The 19771-nt window shown below is 51.3% G+C and overlaps 1 protein-coding gene across 1 annotated transcript in view; it reads right to left on the bottom strand.

Moving 5' to 3' along the window:
* fer (fer (fps/fes related) tyrosine kinase) overlaps window positions 1–19771 on the bottom strand; it is a 334586-nt gene that overhangs the window by 230062 nt on the left and 84753 nt on the right. Inside the window, exon 6 of the mRNA XM_085987508.1 lies at window positions 16372–16464. Coding sequence (XP_085843634.1) covers window positions 16372–16464 — 93 coding nt within the window. The remainder of the gene's footprint in view (window positions 1–16371; window positions 16465–19771) is intronic.

Here is a 19771-nt window from a genome sequence, read left to right as displayed (position 1 = left end):
CTCCTCCCTCCCTCTCCGACCTCCTCCTCCCTCTCTCCCCCTCCGACCTCCTCCCTCCCTCCCCCTCCCTCCGACCTCCTCCTCCCTCCCTCCCCCTCCGACCTCCTCCTCCATCCCTCCCCCTCCGACCTCCTCCTCCATCCCTCCCCCTCCGACCTCCTCCTCCCTCCCTCCCCCTCCGACCTCCTCCTCCCTCCCTCCCCCTCCGACCTCCTCCTCCCTCCCCCTCTGACCTCCTCCTCCCTCCCTCCCCCTCCGACCTCCTCCTCCCTCCCTCCCCCTCCGACGACCTCCTCCCTCCCTCCCCCTCCGACGACCTCCTCCCTCCCCCTCCGACCTCCTCCCTCCCTCCCCCTCCGACCTCCTCCTCCCTCCCTCCCCCTCCGACCTCCTCCTCCCTCCCTCCCTCTCCGACCTCCTCCTCCCTCCCTCCCCCTCCGACCTCCTCCTCCCTCCCTCCTCCCTCCCTCTCGCCCATCCCCTCCCTCCCTCTCTCGCCCATCCCCTCCCTCCTTCTCTCGCCCATCCCCTCCCTCCCTCTCTCACCTATCCCCTCCCTCCCTCGCTCGCCCATCCCCTCCCTCCCTCATCCCCTCCCTCCCCCCATCCCCTCCCTCCCTCCCCATCCCCTCCCTCCCTCCCTCGCCCATCCCCTCCCTCCCTCCCCCATCCCCCCTCCCTCCCTCTCCCATCCCCTCCCTCTCTCTCATCCCTCCCATCCCTCCATCTCTCTCCCATCCCTCCCTCCCTCTCTCCCATCCCCTCCCTCTCTCCCATCCCCTCCCTCCCTCTCCCATCCCCTCCCTCTCTCCCATCCCCTCCCTCTCTCCCATCCCCTCTCTCTCTCCCATCCCATACCCATCTCTCACCCCCATTCCCTCTTTCTCTTCCCCATCCCTTCTTCTCTCTCTCTCTCTCTCTCTCCCATCCCCTCCCTCCCTCTCCCATCCCCTCCCTCCCTCTCTCCCATCCCCTCCCCTCTCCCATCCCCTCCCTCTCTCCCATCCCCATCTCTCACCCCCATTCCCTCTTTCTCTTCCCCATCCCTTCTTCTCTCTCTCTCTCTCTCCCATCCCCTCCCCTCCGATCCCCATCTCGCTCTCTTTCCCCAAAACCCAACCCTCCCCCGATCCCCATCTTTCTCCCTCTCTTCCCCATCCCCTCCCTCTCACCCCTTTGACTCTCGCTCCCACCCCCCCTCGACCCTCCCTCTCACCCCCCCTCGATCCTCTCTCCCTCTCGACAACAACAACAACTTGTATTTATATAGCGCCATTAACGTAGTACAATGTCCCAAGGCGCTGCACAGGAGTATAACACAAAAAAAATTGACACCGAGCCACATAAGGATAAATTAGGTCAGGTGACCAAAAGCTTGGTAAAAGAGGTAGGTTTTAAGGAGCGTCTTAAAGGAGGAAAGAGAGGTAGCGAGGCAGAGAGATTTAGGCAGGGAATTCCAGAGCTTAGGGCCTAGGCAACAGAAGGCACGGCCACCAATGGTTGAGCGATTATAATCAGGGATCCTCAAGAGAGCAGAATTAGAGGAGCGCAGATGTCTTGGGGGTGGGCGGGCGGTGGGGGGAGGAGATTACAGAGATAGGGAGGGGTGAGGCCATGGTGGGATTTGAAAACAAGGATGAGAATTTTGAAATCGAGGTGGTGCTTAACCAGGAGCCAATGCAGCACATGGGTGATGGGTGAGCGGAACTTGGTGTGAGTTAGGACACGGGCAGCCGAGTTTTGGATGACCTCAAGTTTACGTAGGGTGGAATGTGGGAGGCCAGCCAGGAGTGCGTTGGAATAGTCAAGTCTAGAGGTAACAAAGACATGGATGGGGGTTTTAGCAGCGGATGAGCTGAGGCAGGGGTGGAGACAGGCGATGTTACGGAGGTGGAAATAGGCGGCCTTTGTTATGCTGCGGATATGTGGTCGGAGGCTCATTTCAGGGTCAAATATGACACCAAGATTGCAAACAGTTTGGTTCAGCCTCACACAGATGTTAGGGAGAGAGATGGAGTCAGTCGCTAGGGAATGGAGTTTGTGGCAGGGACTGAAAACAATGGCTTCGGTCTTCCCAATATTTAATTGGAGAAAATTTCTGCTCATCCAGAATTGTATGTCAGACAAGCAGTCTGACAATTTAGAGACCGTGGAGGGGTTGAGAGAAGTGGTAGTGAGGTAGAGCTGGGTGTCGTCAGCATACATGTGGAAACTGACGCTGTGTTTTCGGATGATGTCGCCAAGGGGCAACATGTAGATGAGAAATAGGAGGGGGCCAAGGATAGATCCTTGGGGGACACCAGAGGTAACGATGCAGGAGCAGGAAGAGAAGCCGTTGCAGGTGATTCTCTGGCTACAATTAGATAGATAAGAATGGAACCAGGCAAGTGCAGTCCCACCCAGCTGGACGATGGTGGAGAGGCGTTGGAGAAGGATGGAGTGGTCAACCGTGTCAAAGGCTGCAGACAAGTCAAGAAGGACGAGGAGAGATATTTTACCTTTGTCACAGTCACAAAGGATGCCATTTGTGACTTTGATGAGAGCTGTTTCGGTATTGTGACAAGGGCGGAAACTTGATTGGAAGGATTCAAACATGGAATTGCGGGAAAGATGGGCATGGATTTGGGAGGTGACAACAGGTTCAAAGACTTGGGAGAGGAAAGGCAGGTTGGAGATGGGCTGGTAGTTTGCAAGGACGGAGGGATCAAGTGTTGTTTTTTGAGAGGGGTGATGATGGCAGATTTTAGGGAGAGGGGGACAGTACCTGAGGAAAGCCTCTCGCTCCCCTTTCGACCCTCTCTCTCTCTCCCCTTTCGACCCTCTCTCTCTCTCTCTCTCCCCTTTCGACCCTCTCTCTCTCTCTCTTCCCCCCCTTTCGACCCTCTCTCTCTCTCCCTCTCCCCTTTCGACCCTCTCTCTCTCCCCTTTCGACCCTCTCTCTCTCTCTCCCCCCTTTCGACCCTCTCTCTCTCTCTCCCCCCTTTCGACCCTCTCTCTCTCCCCCCTTTCGACCCTCTCTCTCTCTCCCCCCTTTCGACCCTCTCTCTCTCTCCCCCCCCTTTCGACCCTCTCTCTCCCCCCCCTTTCGACCCTCTCTCTCCCCCCCTTTCGACCCTCTCTCCCCCCCTTCGACCCTCTCTCTCCCCTTCGACCCTCTCTCTCTCCCTCCTTTCGACCCTCTCTCTCTCCCCCCCCTTTCGACCCTCTCTCTCTCCCCCCCTTTCGACCCTCTCTCTCTCCCCTTTCGACCCTCTCTCTCTCCCCCCCTTTTGACCCCCTCTCTCCCCCCTTTCGACCCTCTCTCTCTGCCCCCCTTTCGACCCTCTCTCTCTCCCCTTTCGACCCTCTCTCTCTCCCCTTTCGACCCCCTCTCTCTCTCTCCCCTTTCGACCCTCTCGCTCTCTCCCCTTTCGACCCTCTCTCTCCCCCCTTTCGACCCTCTCTCTCTCTCCCCCCTTTCGACCCTCTCTCTCTCTCCCCCCCTTTCGACCCTCTCTCTCGCTCCCCCCTTTCGACCCTCTCTCTCTCCCCCCCCCTTTCGACCCTCTCTCTCCCCCCCCTCCTTTCGACCCTCTCTCTCCCCCCCTTTCGACCCTCTCTCTCCCCCCCCCTTTCGACCCTCTCTCTCTCCCCCCCCCGACCCTCTCTCTCTCCCCCCCTTTCGGCCCTCTCTCTCTCCCCCCCCTTTCGACCCTCTCTCCCCCTTTCGACCCTCTCCCCCTTTCGACCCTCTCTCTCCCCCCCTTTCGACCCTCTCTCTCCCCCCCCTTTCGACCCTCTCTCTCCCCCCCTTTCGACCCTCTCTCTCTCCCTCTCCCCCCTTTCGACCCTCTCTCTCTCTCCCCCTTTGACTCTCTCTCGCTCCCCTTTCGACCCTCTCTCTCCCCTTTCGACCCTCTCCCTCTCCCCTTTCGACCCTCTCTCTCTCTCCCTCTCCCCTTTCGACCCTCTCTCTCTCTCCCCCCCCTTTCGACCCCCTCTCTCTCTCTCCCCTTTCGACCCTCTCTCTCTCTCTCTCTCTCTCTCCCCTTTCGACCCTCTCTCTCTCTCCCCCCCCCTTTCGACCCTCTCTCTCCCCCCCCCTTTCGATCCTCTCTCTCTCTCCCCCCCTTTCGACCCTCTCTCTCCCCCCCTTTCGACCCTCTCTCTCCCCCCCTTTCGACCCTCTCTCCCCCCCTTTCGACCCTCTCTCCCCCTTTCGACCCTCTCTCTCCCCCCCTTTCGACCCTCTCTCTCTCCCCCCTTTCGACCCTCTCTCCCCCCCCCTTTCGACCCTCTCTCCCCCTTTCGACCCTCTCTCTCCCCCCCTTTCGACCCTCTCTCTCCCCCCCTTTCGACCCTCTCTCTCTCCCCCTTCGACCCTCTCTCTACCCCCCTTTCGAACCTCTCTCTCCCCCCCCTTCGACCCTCTCTCTCTCCCCCCTTTCGACCCTCTCTCTCTCCCCCCTTTCGACCCTCTCTCTCCCTCTCCCCCCTTTCGACCCTCTCTCTCTCTCCCTCTCCCCCCCCTTTCGACCCTCTCTCTCTCTCCCTCCCTTTCGACCCTCTCTCTCTCTCCCTCTCCCCCCCTTCGACCCTCTCTCTCTCACAATTCACAATTCAAATCGCTTTATTGGCATGATAAGTTACATCTTATGTTGCCAAAGCATCAAAATACATTTATGGTTTAGCACATAAACGCAGTTCTATTCATACAGTGTATAAACAGGTATATCCCTGAGTGTATAAATATACATTCGCATTGTTTATATATATTCTTTTCTTAGTTTACTGGTTGTCCCTCTGTTCATGGCAAGCTGTAACATAGTGTGCCGCCAGTGTTATACAGCTTCTCTCCTCTCCCAGTAGGAATGGGAGTTTTTGGTTGTCATGCAGATTTCTGAAATCAGGGCATATTTGTGAGAATTTTTGGTAGAAATTCTCCCTGATGCCCTGATATTTTCCACAAGCTGTGAGGAAGTGCATCTCTGTCTCCACCACTCCCTGACTGCAGTGAGAGCATATCCTGTCTTCTCTTGGCAGCCTGGTCTGCCTGTGTCTGCCTTTTTCGATCGCTAGGCTATGTTCGCTAAGTCTGTACCTTGTCAAGGTTCTTCTCAGTTTGTTATCCTTTACCATGGTCAGGTAATCAGCTATGTTGTATTGTCTGTTTAGGGCCAAGTAGCAATTGAGTTTGCTTTGGGTTTTTGTTGTTTCTGCCCAATATGTCAGATATTTTTCCTTTTGCTTAGCGACGATTGTGTTGGGTCGAATTCTTTGTGTTACCCTGTCACTGTCCTGGGGCTGGTTATTGTTAGTATTGTTAGTAGTTACTTCACTGAGTCCCAGGACTAGTTGACTGAGGGTATTCTTCTTTATGGTCAGCTCTTGGCATTTCAGGGCGTCGTAGTGATAGCATTGGGGATTGCTCATTTGTAGGTGATTCCACAATTTGGTGGCTCTTTTTTGGATAGTGATTATTAATGGATATTGGCCTAGTTCCGCCCTGCATGCATTGTTTACTGTTTTCCTTTGAGTCCGGAGGATACTTTTACAGAATTCTGCATGTAGGATCTCAATTGGGTGTTTGTCCCATTTTGCAAATTCTTGTTGAGTTAGCGGTCCCCATACCTCACTGCCATAGAGTGCAATTGGTTCAATTACTGATTTGAAAATTTTGAGCCAAATGCTAATTGGGATTTCTATTTGGATTGATTTTTTGATGGCATAGAAAGCCCTTCTTGCTTTCTCTTTCAGTTCATTCACAGCCAGTTTGAAGTTTCCCGTAGAACTGATTTTTAAGCCCAAGTATGTGTAGTTAGTGGTTTGTTCAATTTTGGTTGTTCCTACTGTGAAATTTATTTTGGGTCCCTGATGTTTGGATCTTTGCTGGAACACAAGGACTTTGGTTTTTTGGGGATTTATTGTCAGGGCCCAAGTCTGGCAGTACGACTCCAGCAGGTCCAGGTTTTGCTGTAGCCCCTCTTTAGTAGGTGACAGCAGAACCAGGTCGTCTGCATAGAGGAGGAATTTAACCTTGGATTCATATAGGGTGAGGCCGGGTGCTGTAGATTGTTCAAGTAGTTTTGCCAATCCATTTATGTAAATATTAAAGAGTGTCGGTGAGATTGGCGAGCCCTGCGTCACCCCCCGCCCCTGTGGGAAGTATTTTGTTTGTTTGTCTCCAATTTTAACTGCACATTTGTTGTTTGTATACATTGATTTAATTACATCATATGTTTTCCCTCCTACCCCACTTTCGATAAGTTTCAGGAATAAACCGTCATGCCAGATGGAGTCGAAAGCCTTCTGGAAATCTACAAAGCATGCGTAGATTTTGCTTTTGTTATGGTGAACGTGTTTGTCAATTAGGGTCTGTAGGGTGAAGATATGATCGGATGTTCTATAGTTTGGCAGGAATCCAATTTGGCTTTTACTCAAGACATTGTGCTCCTCAAGGAAGTTTATAAGTCTTTTGTTTATGATGCTACAGAATACCTTCCCCAGGTTACTGTTTACACAGATGCCTCGATAGTTGTTTGGGTCGGTTTTGTCCCCACTTTTGTATATGGGCGTTATGAGTCCTTTGTTCCAGATATCAGGGAAATAACCGACACTCAGAACCAAGTTGAAGAGTTTTAGGATAGCCAGTTTCATTTTGTTGTCTGTGTGTTTAATCATCTCGTTTAGTATGCCGTCTGTCCCGCAGGCTTTTCCTGGTCGCAGGTCCTTGAGTTTTTCAAGAAGTTCTTTTTCTGTTATTATGGCGTCCAGCAGGTTTTGGTTATCTTTTATGGCCATTTCTAGCTTTTCCAGTTTTTTGCATATTTGGTGTTGCTCTGGTCTTAGTGTGTTTTTCTGGTATAATTTTTCAAAGTGGTTTACCCATGTGTCCCCATTTTGAATGGCCAAATCGTCGTGTTGTTTTTTGTGTAGTGTTTTCAAGTTTTCCCAGAAACAATTGGAATCAATGGATTCCTCCATGGAGCTGAGTGTATTCTTAATATATTGCTCTTTTTTGGTTCTGAGTGTGTTTCTGTATTGTGTTAGTGTCTGACAATAAGTAAGGCGTAGTTCCTCGTTTTCTGGATGTCTGTGTTTTTGGTTTGATATTTTTCTAAGTTTTTTCCTCATGTTATGGCAATCTCGGTCAAACCATTTTTCATAGTTTTTTGTTTTGGGTTTGTTCTTGCGAGCTTTCAAGTTTGCATTTGTTGCCAAATTATCAAAAATATTGTTTAGTTTACTAACTGCCCGGTTTACGCCTTCTTTATTGTGAGTGTATATGTTATCCAGAAAGGTGTCTAAGAGAGCTTGAGTTGATGCATTGCTAATTGTTTTCTGGTATTTTTCCGTGTCGTTTTTGGCCCATCTGTACGATTTTTTGGTGTTGTACAGTTTACTGGGTTGTGTTTCTATGTTGTTTGTTTCTGTCTTTTTGAGGAACATAGTAATTTGACTGTGATCTGACAGTGTTGTTTGTGGTTTGACTGTGAATGCTCTGAAAGAGGATGGGTCTAAGTCTGTAATCATATAGTCTACTGTGCTGCAGCCAAGAGGTGAGCAATAGGTCGATCTTCCTAGGAGGTCTCCTATGAACCTACCATTGACAATGTACAGACCCAGGTTTCGACAGAGCTGTAGTAGCTGTTTTCCGTTGGTATTTGACTGCTTGTCGCAGTTATGCCTGTATGGAAGGGAAGGGATGTCAAAGTGGTTATTCCCGAAAACGTAATTGTTTCCCTGATTATTGGTGAAGTCTGGTTCTTCGCCCGTTCTTGAATTGAGGTCCCCACAGATCAACACGTTCCCCTGGGCCTGGTATTGGATAATTTCCCCCTCCATGTTGGAGAAGGTGTCCTCTTTAAAGTACGGGGAATCGATTGGAGGGATATAAAGTGCGCAAATGTAAACATCTTGGGTGTTTGAGATAATCTCCCTCTCAAGTTTGAGCCACATATGGTTTTCGCCCTTTTTTATAAATTTGATGTAATTCTTAAGTTCTGTTTTAAACCAGATCAGTATGCCTCCGGAGTCTCTGCCTTGGGTTACACTTGGTAATTTATTGGAGGGGACCACCAGCTCAGTGTACCCTTGGGGACAGCCAGTGTGTCCTTTTCCTTTATACCAAGTTTCCTGTAAAATGATAATATCTAGGTCTTTAGTTTCATCTATGAACTCTGGGGTCCTACTTTTCACTTCTCGCAGTGAAGAGCGTAGACCTTGGATATTCCAGGTCGAAATATATAAGGATTTCATGTTAAGTTTGATCTTTTACTATGATAGGTTAAAGAGTGGTACGTGTTTGTCGTGTCTAAGTGTGGGAAAAAAAAGATCACATCAGTTGTCTACAAAAGTTAATACAATTTGGTTACAGTTCTTTCTATTAATTAGTCCTTGATCCATAAGGCAGAAGTAGATGCTGCTGCACATCTGCTTATTGTCTCTTAATGGATTGTTTCTGTCTGAGGTATTGCGTACGTCCTGTGCATCTCTCCCTCTGTCTGGCTGGGAGCAGTCCTATTCCCCTGTGGGACAGGAGTGGTGCAGGTCTGATATTGTTGTTTTGCATGGGGATCCTCTCTGGTCTCGGTTGGTGTGTTGGTGGTCCTTGTAGTGTTCCTGATATGTACCCCGCTGATCTCTGGTGGTCGGGGGGGGGGTCCTCTTGGAGTCTGGGTATGGACCCGGTTAAAAGCGACGTCCTTCAGGGCTTTAGCAAAGATCGATATTCTTTGCCTTTGGATGTGGACGTGGTCGTAAAGACATTCCTCATCGAGGGTGGGGTGTTGGGCCAGGTGTACGTTGTGGTTTGATTCGCAGTCTCTTGCTATGCTGGCATTTATCTCATGAATTGTGTTGTTGTTGAAGTCTGTTCTCGGCAATATTGTGGAAACAGTGATTCTAGTGTTTGGAAATGTACTGCTTGCTTTCCTAATCATTGCTCTGAGCGATGTTGCTACTTCTTTCTGTTGGGTCTTTAGGTCATTTGTGCCCGTGTGTATTATTATGTGTTGGGGGGAGCCTAATCTGGCTTTGGTCAGCCATCCCATGGCTCTGTTTGTTGTTGGGCACCAGATCTTTTCTACTTTACTTCTAGGGAATAGCTTTTTCTCCCATAGAAATTTCCCATTTGAGTCTATGAGTATTACGACGTCAGCCTTGTTTGTGTTTACTGTCGGGTGGCTTTCGCTTGGACTCAGTGTGTGTGCTGGGCTGGGGTGTCTGGTGTGTGCGTACCTCTTGTGAGCGGCCCGCTTGTGGTTCCACGGTGGTGGGGGAAGATTGCGAATCAGTATGCTGGTCGGTCTGTGTGGCACCCCTTGTATTGTGTGTCTGTTGCTTTTGTTCCGTGTGGGAGTGCAGCCGTTCCGTCCGGCTCTGTCTTGTCTTATCTCTAGCCTCTGGTTGCTGGTCTAATGGTGTTATCTCTCCTCTATGGCTCTCTTCTTTTTCCTGCAGCTCTTTCACCTGATTCCTAAGTAGATTCACCTGGTTCTCAAGTAGCTTCAGCTCTCTCTTGTGTCTCTCCCTCTCCTGATTTTGATCGTCATTCATTTTGAGGAAGTCCTCTCTAAGTTTAACCATCTCTATCTCTAATTGATTAAATTTATCTTTTGGTTGTATCTGGCTGTGTGATCCCGGGGTATGTGTCTGGTCAGCCCTGGAAGGCTCACTCACTTCCTGGCTAGGCTGGTCGGCCCTGGAGGGCTCACTCACTTCCTGGCTATGCTGCTCTTCTCTTGGTGAGCTGGGAATGGTAGGGGGACTATGTGTGGCTTCCTCCCTGGTAGTTATGCTGGGGTTTGTCAGTTGTATCGTGTGGCTGTGGTTCCCGGGGGTTAGTGTCTGGTTTGAACTGTGTGGCTCGTTCACCTCCTGACCAGGCAGATTTTCTCCTGGTAAGTTGTCAATGTTGGGGGGAGTGCGGGCCACTCTCCCCCCTTTCGACCCTCTCTCTCTCTTCCCCCCTTTCGACCCTCTCTCTCTCCCCCCTCTCCCCCCTTTCAACCCTCTCTCTCTCCCCCCTCTCCCCCCTTTCAACCCTCTCTCTCTCCCTCTCCCCCCTTTCGACCCTCTCTCTCTCTCCCCCTCTCCCCCCTTTCGACCCTCTCTCTCTCTCTCTCCCCCCCTTTCGACCCTCTCTCTCTCTCCCCCCTTTCGACCCTCTCTCTCTCTCTCCCCCTTTCGACCCTCTCTCTCTCTCCCCCCTTTCGACCCTCTCTCTCGCTCCCCCCTTTTCGACCCTCTCTCTCTCCCCCCCCTTTCGACCCTCTCTCTCCCCCCTCCTTTCGACCCTCTCTCTCCCCCCTCCTTTCGACCCTCTCTCTCCCCCCCTCCTTTCGACCCTCTCTCTCCCCCCCTCCTTTCGACCCTCTCTCTCCCCCCTCCTTTCGACCCTCTCTCTCCCCCCCCTTTCGACCCTCTCTCTCCCCCCCTCCTTTCGACCCTCTCTCTCTCCCCCCCTTTCGACCCTCTCTCCCCCCCCCTCCTTTCGACCCTCTCTCCCCCCCTTTCGACCCTCTCTCCCCCCCTTTCGACCCGCTCTCTCTCCCCCCCTTCGACCCTCTCTCCCCCCCTTCAACCCTCTCTCTCTCCCCCCGTTTCGACCCTCTCTCTCTCCCCCTTTCGACCCTCTCTCCCCCTTTCGACCCTCTCTCTCTCCCCCCCTTTCGACCCTCTCTCCCCCTTTCGACCCTCTCTCCCCCCCCCTTTCGACCCTCTCTCCCCCCCCCCTTTCGACCCTCTCCCTCCTTTCGACCCTCTCTCTCTCTCCCCCCTTTGACTCTCTCGCTCCCCTTTCGACCCTCTCTCTCTCCCCTTTCGACCCTCTCCCTCTCCCCTTTCGACCCTCTCTCTCTCTCCCTCTCCCCTTTCGACCCTCTCTCTCTCTCCCCTTTCGACCCTCTCTCTCTCTCCCCTTTCGACCCTCTCTCTCTCCCCCCCTTTCGACCCTCTCTCTCTCTCTCCCCCCCTTTCGACCCTCTCTCCCCCCCCCTTTCGACCCTCTCTCTCTCTCCCCCCCTTTCGACCCTCTCTCCCCTCCCTTTCGACCCTCTCTCTCCCCCCCTTCGACCCTCTCTCTCCCCCCCTTTCGACCCTCTCTCCCCCCCTTTCGACCCTCTCTCCCCCCCTTTCGACCCTCTCTCCCCCCCTTTCGACCCTCTCTCCCCCTTTCGACCCTCTCTCCCCCTTTCGACCCTCTCTCCCCCCCCCTTTCGACCCTCTCTCTTCCCCCCCCTTTCGACCCTCTCTCTCTCCCCCCTTTCGACCCTCTCTCTCTCCCCCTTCGACCCTCTCTCTACCCCCCTTTCGAACCTCTCTCTCCCCCCCTTCGACCCTCTCTCTCCCTCTCGCCCCTTTCGACCCTCTCTCTCTCTCCCTCTCCCCCCCCTTTCGACCCTCTCTCTCTCTCCCTCTCCCCCCCCTTTCGACCCTCTCTCTCTCCCTCTCTCTCTCTCTCTCCCTCTCCCCCCCTTCGACCCTCTCTCTCTCTCACTCTCCCCCCTTTCGACCCTCTCTCTCTCTCCCCCCTTTCGACCCTCTCTCTCTCCCCCCTCTCCCCCCTTTCAACCCTCTCTCTCTCTCTCCCTCTCCCCCCTTTCGACCCTCTCTCTCTCCCCCCTTTCGACCCTCTCTCTCTCTCCCCCCTTTCGACCCTCTCTCAATTCAAGTCAAATCGCTTTATTGGCATGACAAGTTACATCTTATGTTGCCAAAGCATCGGAAAACATTCATGTTTGTTCACAAAAATACAGATCTATCCATACAGTGTATAAACAGATATATCCCTGAGTGTATAAATATACTTTCATATAATTTATATATACTCTTATCTTATCTTTAGTGGTTGTCCCTTTGTTTATGGCAAGCTGTAACATAGAGTGCCGCTAGTGTTACGCAATTTCTCTCTTCCCCTAGTAGGTATGGGAGTTTTTGGTCGTCATTCAAATTTCTGAATTCCGGGCATATTTTTGTAAATTTTGGGTAGAAATTCTCCCTTATGCCCTGATATTTTCTACAAGCTGTGCGGAAGTGCATCTCTGTCTCCACCATTCCCTGGCTGCAGTGAGAGCATATCCTGTCCTCTCTTGGTAGCCGGGTCTGCCTGTGTCTACCTTTTTCGATCGCCAGGCTATGTTCACTAAGTCTGTACATTGTCAAGATTTTTCTCAGTTTGCTGTCCTTTACCATGGTCAGGTAATCAGCTATGTTGTATTGTCTGTTTAGGGCCAAGTAGCAATTGAGTTTGCTTTGGGTTTTTGTCGTTTCTGCCCAATATGTCAGATATTTTTCCTTTTGCTTAGCGACGATTGTGTTGGGTCGAATTCTTTGTGTTACCCTGTCACTGTCCTGGGGCTGGTTATTGTTAGTATTGTTAGTAGTTACTTCACTGAGTCCCAGGACTAGTTGACTGAGGGTATTCTACTTTATGGTCATCTCTTGGCATTTCAGGGCGTCGTAGTGATAGCATTGGGGGTTGCTCATTTCTAGGTGTTTCCAAAATTTGGTGGCTCTTTTTTGGATAGTGATTATTAATGGATATTGGCCTAGTTCTGCCCTGCATGCATTGTTTACTGTTTTCCTTTGAGTCCGGAGGATACTTTTACAGAATTCTGCATGTAGGATCTCAATTGGGTGTTTGTCCCATTTTGCAAATTCTTGTTGTGTTAGCGGTCCCCACACCTCACTGCCATAGAGTGCAATTGGTTCAATTACTGATTTGAAAATTTTGAGCCAAATGCTAATTGGGATTTCTATTTGGATTGATTTTTTAATGGCATAGAAAGCCCTTCTTGCTTTCTCTTTCAGTTCATTCTCTCTCTCCCCCTCTCTCCCCCCCCTTTCGACCCTCTCTCTCTCTCTCTCCCCCTTTCGACCCTCTCTCTCTCCCTCTCCCCCCTTTCGACCCTCTCTCTCTCTCCCCCCTTTCGACCCTCTCTCTCTCTCTCTCCCTCTCCCCCCTTTCGACCCTCTCTCTCTCTCTCCCCCACTCTCCCCTCTTTCGATCCTCTCTCTCTCTCCCTCTCGCCCCTTTCGACCCTCTCTCTCTCCCCTTTCGACCCTCTCTCTCTCCCCCCCCTTTCGACCCTCTCTCTCTCTCCCTCTCTCCCCTTTCGACCCTCTCTCTCTCTCTCTCTCTCTCCCCCTTTCGACCCTCTCTCTCTCCCTCTCCCCCCTTTCGACCCTCTCTCTCTCTCCCCCCTTTCGACCCTCTCTCTCCCTCTCCCCCCTTTCGACCCTCTCTCTCTCTCTCCCCCACTCTCCCCCCTTTCGACCCTCTCTCTCTCTCCCCCCCTTTCGACCCTTTCTCTCTCCCCCCCTTTCGACCCTCTCTCCCCCCCTTTCGACCCTCTCTCTCTCTCCCTCTCTCCCCTTTCGACCCTCTCTCTCTCCCTCTCCCCCCTTTCGACCCTCTCTCTCTCCCTCTCCCCCCTTTCGACCCTCTCTCTCTCCCTCTCCCCCCTTTCGACCCTCTCTCTCTCCCTCTCCCCCCTTTCGACCCTCTCTCTCTCCCCCCTTTCGACCCTCTCTCTCCCCCCTTTCGACCCTCTCTCTCCCCCCTTTCGACCCTCTCTCTCTCCCCCCTTTCGACCCTCTCTCTCTCCCCCCTTTCGACCCTCTCTCTCTCCCTCTCCCCCCTTTTGACCCTCTCTCTCTCCCTCCCTCTCCCCCCTTTCGACCCTCTCTCTCCCTCTCCCCCCTTTCGACCCTCTCTCTCTCTCTCCCCCCTTTCGACCCTCTCTCTCTCTCCCCCCTTTCGACCCTCTCTCTCCCCCTCCCCCCTTTCGACCCTCTCTCTCTCCCCCTCCCCCCTTTCGACCCTCTCTCTCTCCCCCTCCCCCCTTTTGACCCTCTCTCTCTCTCCCCCTCCCCCCTTTCGACCCTCTCTCTCTCCCCATCCCCCCTTTCGACCCTCTCTCTCTCTCCCCATCCCCCCTTTCGACCCTCTCTCTTTCTCCCATCTCGCTCTCTCTCCCCTTTCGACCATCTCTCTCTGTCTCCCCCCTTTTGACCCTCTCTCTTCCCACCCCACCCGCCACCAACAGATCCCCTGACCTTCTCCGCACGTAGCCGAGGAAAGCGTGGCCCGCGATGCAGGCTGCAACGGTGGCATCGTTGAGTACTGCGCAAGCGTGGCTCCAGTATATAGTGCGCAGGCGCTGAAGGGAATCAGGTGCGCATGCACAAAGGCCACAAAGATGTTTGTGCAAATAATCACAGCAGAATATAAAAACATGGGATCAGCAAAACGAAACCCAATTTTTTTTTAACACATCATGCGAATTTGACTTCGTACCGATTTTGTTGCTACACTAGCAAAATCAATCACGGTGCAAGTTGCACAAAATCTACTCATTATAACAAATTTATAACCAGTTATAGTTTCAGTTAATAAACCAAACAACTAAAACCTATTAACCCTAATTTGCGGTCAGCGGCGAAACAAAGGCGTTTGCCGCTGGCCCCAAAGTAAGGTTTCCACAACGATCTTGTGAACTCTGTGGCGAGAAGTTCGGCTTTTCCGACGTTCAGTTGTGATCTGTGTAAGTTAATGGGGAATCCCTAGTGCGAGCTGCTGTGACAGCAACAAGCTGTCTAATCAGCCAGCCAATCACAATGCAGAATTCTTAGCGACCCCAAACCAGGAAGTGAATAGGCTCCTTTTATTCAAACTTTTAAAAAATGTTAGAGAGCAAAACAAAGATGGGGCTCTCATATGCGGAAAAGATCAAGATGAACAAACTTTTATTAAAAAAAGTTGTTAATTTTTTTTTAATAAAGTTTCTTAAAAATTATAATTTTTATTAAAATGGATACATTTGACACTCCACAAAATTAAAATGAGTTTTTCAAGGGCATAACCTTGGTTTAGCAGTCAATACGCTGTTAAAACCACAGTTACACCAAATCCAAAAGGGTCTACATTTTAATGGGGTATTTAACAGCGATATTACCACGGAAAACCCAAATTTTCGTCAGTTTCACCGATTTTTCCCCAATTTTACTGATTGTTGGCAGTGAATGACTGACCGCAACTTCAGGATTTAGCGCATGCGCATCCTAACACAGTGAATAACTGACCGCAACTTCAGGATTTCTGTGTTAGGATGCGCATGCGCTAAATCCTGAAGTTGCGGTCAGTTTTAAAGGGGTAATAACAGCGAATGTCGTTCGTTCGCTGTTATTACCCACCGCAAATTATATCAACTAATAGATATCATTAGGACCACAAACTATTAGCAACTAGGTATCCTGCTAGCTCTGTGTAAACTAAATAACAAATAGAGCTGGATTCTGCCATTCTGTCTTTAGATATTTATTACACAATTATGCTTTGTAAGTTGCAATAAAACAGTGATTATTTCACTGGTTTAGCTAGCTGCCATCTTGTATGTGTATAAACATGCAAGAGAGACAAGCAAAGAGAGAGAGAGAAAGTAAGGGGTAGAAAGAATATACTGAAATTAAAGAAAATGGCATAGAATTTTAAATTAAAAAGGGGTTGGTCACAAACTTAACACTGTCATGACTCCTTTTTGTCATTACTGTATTGCTTGACATCCAAATATAATGCCAACCAGCCTGACCTGATTTCTTAACTTAAAAATTCAAAGTTAAATTAACAAGTTTAATATAATCCCCACTGATACTTTGCTTTTTGTTTTTTGCTTTTAATTCTATTTAATAAAATTGACATCAGTGTAAAAGAATAATTACTGAGATTTTGCTATGTTGCCGCATTCTCCCCATTACATCTGGGATTACGAACACTTGATAAAAATAAAAGGCTTTGTTGATATAATTACTTAAGGAATTGTACCATAGGGAGCAGTAGTGTAATGGTGCTGTTACTGGAGTAGTAATTCAGAGGCTTGGAGTAATAATCCAGAGAAATTGCATTCAAATCCCACCATGGCTATTTAACAATTTAAATCCAGTTTAAAAAAAAAAGCAAATAAAAAGCTAGTATCAATGAAAGTGACAATGAAGCTGTCCGATTTTTATCAAAACCCAACTTGTTCACTAATGCCCTTTCGGGAAGGAAACTTGGATTATATATGACTCCAAACTGGTCATTCTTATCTGCCCTCTGAAGCCAGTCAGTTGTATCAAACCGCTACAGGGAATCTCACACGGACTGCAGTGGTACGAGAAGGTGGTCTACCACCACCCTCTCTGGGCAACTAGGAATGGGCAATAAATTCCAGTCTTTCCAGCAATGCCCACCCACATCCTAGGAATTAGTGAAAAAAGACAAGGAATGTCCCACATATTTTACAAAAAATTGATGAGGGGTAACTGGACTGGTCACGTTCTTCAACTGAACTACCGATATTCCCAGAATTATATGACAACGAAAAACACCTGAAAATACTGCTAACTTACAGATGAACTCAAATAATTCTTCGGTGATCTAATCATTCCAGCAATAGAGTGTCGAATGGAGTCAAATTTTGAAACCTTGTCTTTTCCTTTATCCTGAAACACAAAACACACAAAACTCTCAGGAAATGTATTGCACACATCCCTTTAAAATGGTATACATCCCTTTAAAATGGTATACAATCAAAACCTGATCAAGATTTAATTAGATTACCCTTGATCATTTCATATTTCTAACATTTCGGTTTTAATATCGCTCAAATCTAATTTACAAACAGCATTATATTTACAAAAAACGCAACATATTAATTTTCCTTAAATGTTGATACGCAGTTTTTTCAATCAACTTTACTGAGCTACTTTTTCATGAAGCTAGTTCAATAGACTTTCATAAGAACTGCAAAGGATCATGAACATTTTAAATTACTTTTTTTTGCAGAATTTACACATACAAGTAATTTAAAGCGTTGAATAATAAAATTAAATCTCATAATATTCACTGGGGATATGGTATATCCTTTGTAACTCACCTCTAACAATTAGCAAAATACATTTTTAGTAGCACAAGCATAAGTTAAGTGTCATTTAACACAACTTAAGAGGTAATACAGAACATTTAAAGACAAAGGCCTAGAAATTCAGTCTGGACACTTTTGGGGCGCTAAAGTCGGGCGCTCGCTAAAGTTAGCGCCTGCCGGAAAGTGTAGGCCACATCGCCGAAATTCAGTAGAGTTGGCCCTAAGTTTGGCCGAGCGCTGAAACTGGCGTTGAAATGCTGTGTTCCGGCGCTAAGCCGGCGATGCGGCCTAATAACGCCGAAGCCGGGCGCAGCGCAGGTGCGGTCATGTTTTGATTGACAGCAGACACCCTGACGCCGGCCAGCTCTTAAAGGGGGAAGGGTCAACTTTGACTGCTGCCACGCCCTGCATACTGGAGCCCTGCAGCTAGGCCTCAGCACTACTGGTGTGCCAAAATAGCGCCTGGAGCAATGGAGAGGGCCAGTGAGCGAGCGCAGCGCTTCTCAGAGCATGCTCTGAGTGTGCTCATTCATGGTGTGGAGAAGAGAAGAGAGATCCTGTGCCCGGACAGTGGCAGGAAGGCTCCCAGGAGCCAGTACAGGAGAGCCTGGGGCAAAATCGCCCGCAGGGTGTCATCCACCTGTGATGTCCCCAGGAGTGCGGACCAATGCCGCAAGAAGTTCAACGACCTCACTCGGATGGTGAAGGTGAGTACCCTTTCCAGTGTCCCCCTCATCCTTGCATGTGCACCTCACATTATGGGCAAAGGGACCTCAAAGGCCTAATGGGCAGCCCTCCTCCCGCAGCAATGGCACTTGCATGTTCATCAATAGCACTTTCTGCACTTAACACACTGGCCAAGCTATTCGACCATGGGAGGCAGTGCACCCAGCAACAGGGCACCACACTGGCCAAGCTATTCCACCATGGGAGGCAGTGCACACAGCGACAGGGCACCACACTGTACTTAGAGGCCGTCCTTCCTCTTGCAGGCCAAGCTGGCGAGCAATGTAAGGAGCCAGGCTGTCACTGGTGGAGGCCGTCCCGAGTACCAGGCGCTCACTGATCTGGAGGAGAGCGTGGCACGACTCATGCGTGGCCGGGTGACTGGCCCTGTCGCGATCGGCGAGGCGGACCCTGTACTGGTACCCACTAGTAAGGACATGACCGGTTGCACCTCTCTCGTTGCCCTCGCGCTTCAGATCTACATCCTTTCCCACTGACCGACAAATGCGCATAATGCACCACTCAGGCCTCCCTCGCTGACGGCCTGTCCTCACTCTAAAGCTACTCTTGTGCCTTCCTGCTTTCAGCTGGTGAGGAGGAGGTGGTCCCTGAAGCGCAGAGAGCCAGGCCCTTGGAGGAGGAGGACGTCGAGGACCATGAGGAAGGCGGCACATCGGGGGAACCCTCCTCCGCGCCAGGGGATGGCAATGGAGGGGAGACGTCTGGCCTGCAGGAGAGCCAGGGGGAGGTGTTGGAGGGGAGGGCCGAAGCTGGTCCCAGTAGGGTGGACGCACGCGGGAAGGGTCCGGCAGCACGCCAGCCTTCTCCCCAGAGGGGGGAGGTGTTGGAGGGGAGGGCCGAAGCTGGTCCCAGTAGGGTGGACGCACGCGGGAAGGCTCCGGCAGCACGCCGGCCTTCTGCCCAGAGGGGGGAGGTGTTGGAGGGGAGGGCAGAACCTGGCCCAAGTGGGGTCGACGCACGCGGGAAGGGTCGGCCAGCTCGGCGGCCTTCTCCCCAGAGGGAGAGTCCGCCCTCCAGTCCGGACACGGTCCTCGCCCAGGAGGTTTCGTCCTCGATGAGATGTCGGCGGCGTCTGAGCGGCGCCACCAAGAGTTCATGGGGGTGGTCGAACAGATGCCTCACGCCATTGAGTCCCTGGCTCAGAGTGTGGTGGCTTTCGGGGAATCACAGGCCAGGGGGTTCGAACAACTCACGGCAGCGCACGACAGGGGTGTCCAGCAACTGGCCGCAGCGCACGACAGGGGTGTGCAGCAACTCGCGGCAGCGCAGGACGCGGGTGTGCAGCAACTGGCGGCAGCGCAGGACGCGACTCGCGAGATGAGTGGTGCCGTCCACACACTGGCAGAGCTGATGCGGGTACATACCAGGGCAGTTCGGGCACTCACTTCTGCCACACTCGCTGTGGCACGGAGGCATCGCCATGGCACCCGCCGCCCTGCTGCAGCACAGCGGTCTGGCCTCCCCCAGATTGCTGCGCTTGCTACACTGCCAGCCCGGCCGAGTGCCAATGTCTCTGGCGAGCAGCGCACACCTGCCATCAGCCAGCTTGCCCCCAATAGTGCTGCCGACACTGCCACTCCCCCAGCCAAGGTGCGACGAGCTGCTGCTAAGACTGATGCTGCCCAGCCACAGCTGCAGCAGTCAGCAGCCGGCCCCTCCCGGGCCAGGCCTCGTCTAGGCCGACCCCCAAGGGCATCTGCCGACACGCTTTGTGGCCCTCATGAGCCTTCCCCCAGCCTCGCCACACCCGCAGGGCCCAGGTTGAGGCGGAGCAGCAGGTCGGCCAGGGGCCGGAGAAGCCTGTCTAAGGACTCGCCCTCTCGGCACACCCATTAGAGTGTGGTGAGAGCGGTTTCTTTTATATTGGGTGGCTTGTGTTGTGGGGGGCATTATTTTGTTAAGGCCGAGGATCAAAGCATTTTTTGTTTTCATGGGGGTGTCTCTGTTGTGGGGGGGGGGGGGGGGCTTATTTTTGTAAGGCCGCTGTTGAAGGCCTTTTGGATGGGCAAGTTTTGTTAGTCCTCCCCAGGTTTTGGGAGTGACAGATGTTTTTGACTGTTTTTTGGGGGTCTTGTCTGTTTTTCTGTTTCATGTGGGAAGGGCCCTGAGTTTGTGAAATAAAGCTTTTGATTTATTCA

The sequence above is a fragment of the Somniosus microcephalus genome, chromosome 1 (assembly GCF_052327205.1).
Source record: "Somniosus microcephalus isolate GS21.2 chromosome 1, FLI_Smic_1.0, whole genome shotgun sequence".
Classification (NCBI taxonomy): Eukaryota; Metazoa; Chordata; class Chondrichthyes; order Squaliformes; family Somniosidae; genus Somniosus; species Somniosus microcephalus.
This window is presented reverse-complemented; position numbering and strand designations above follow the sequence as displayed.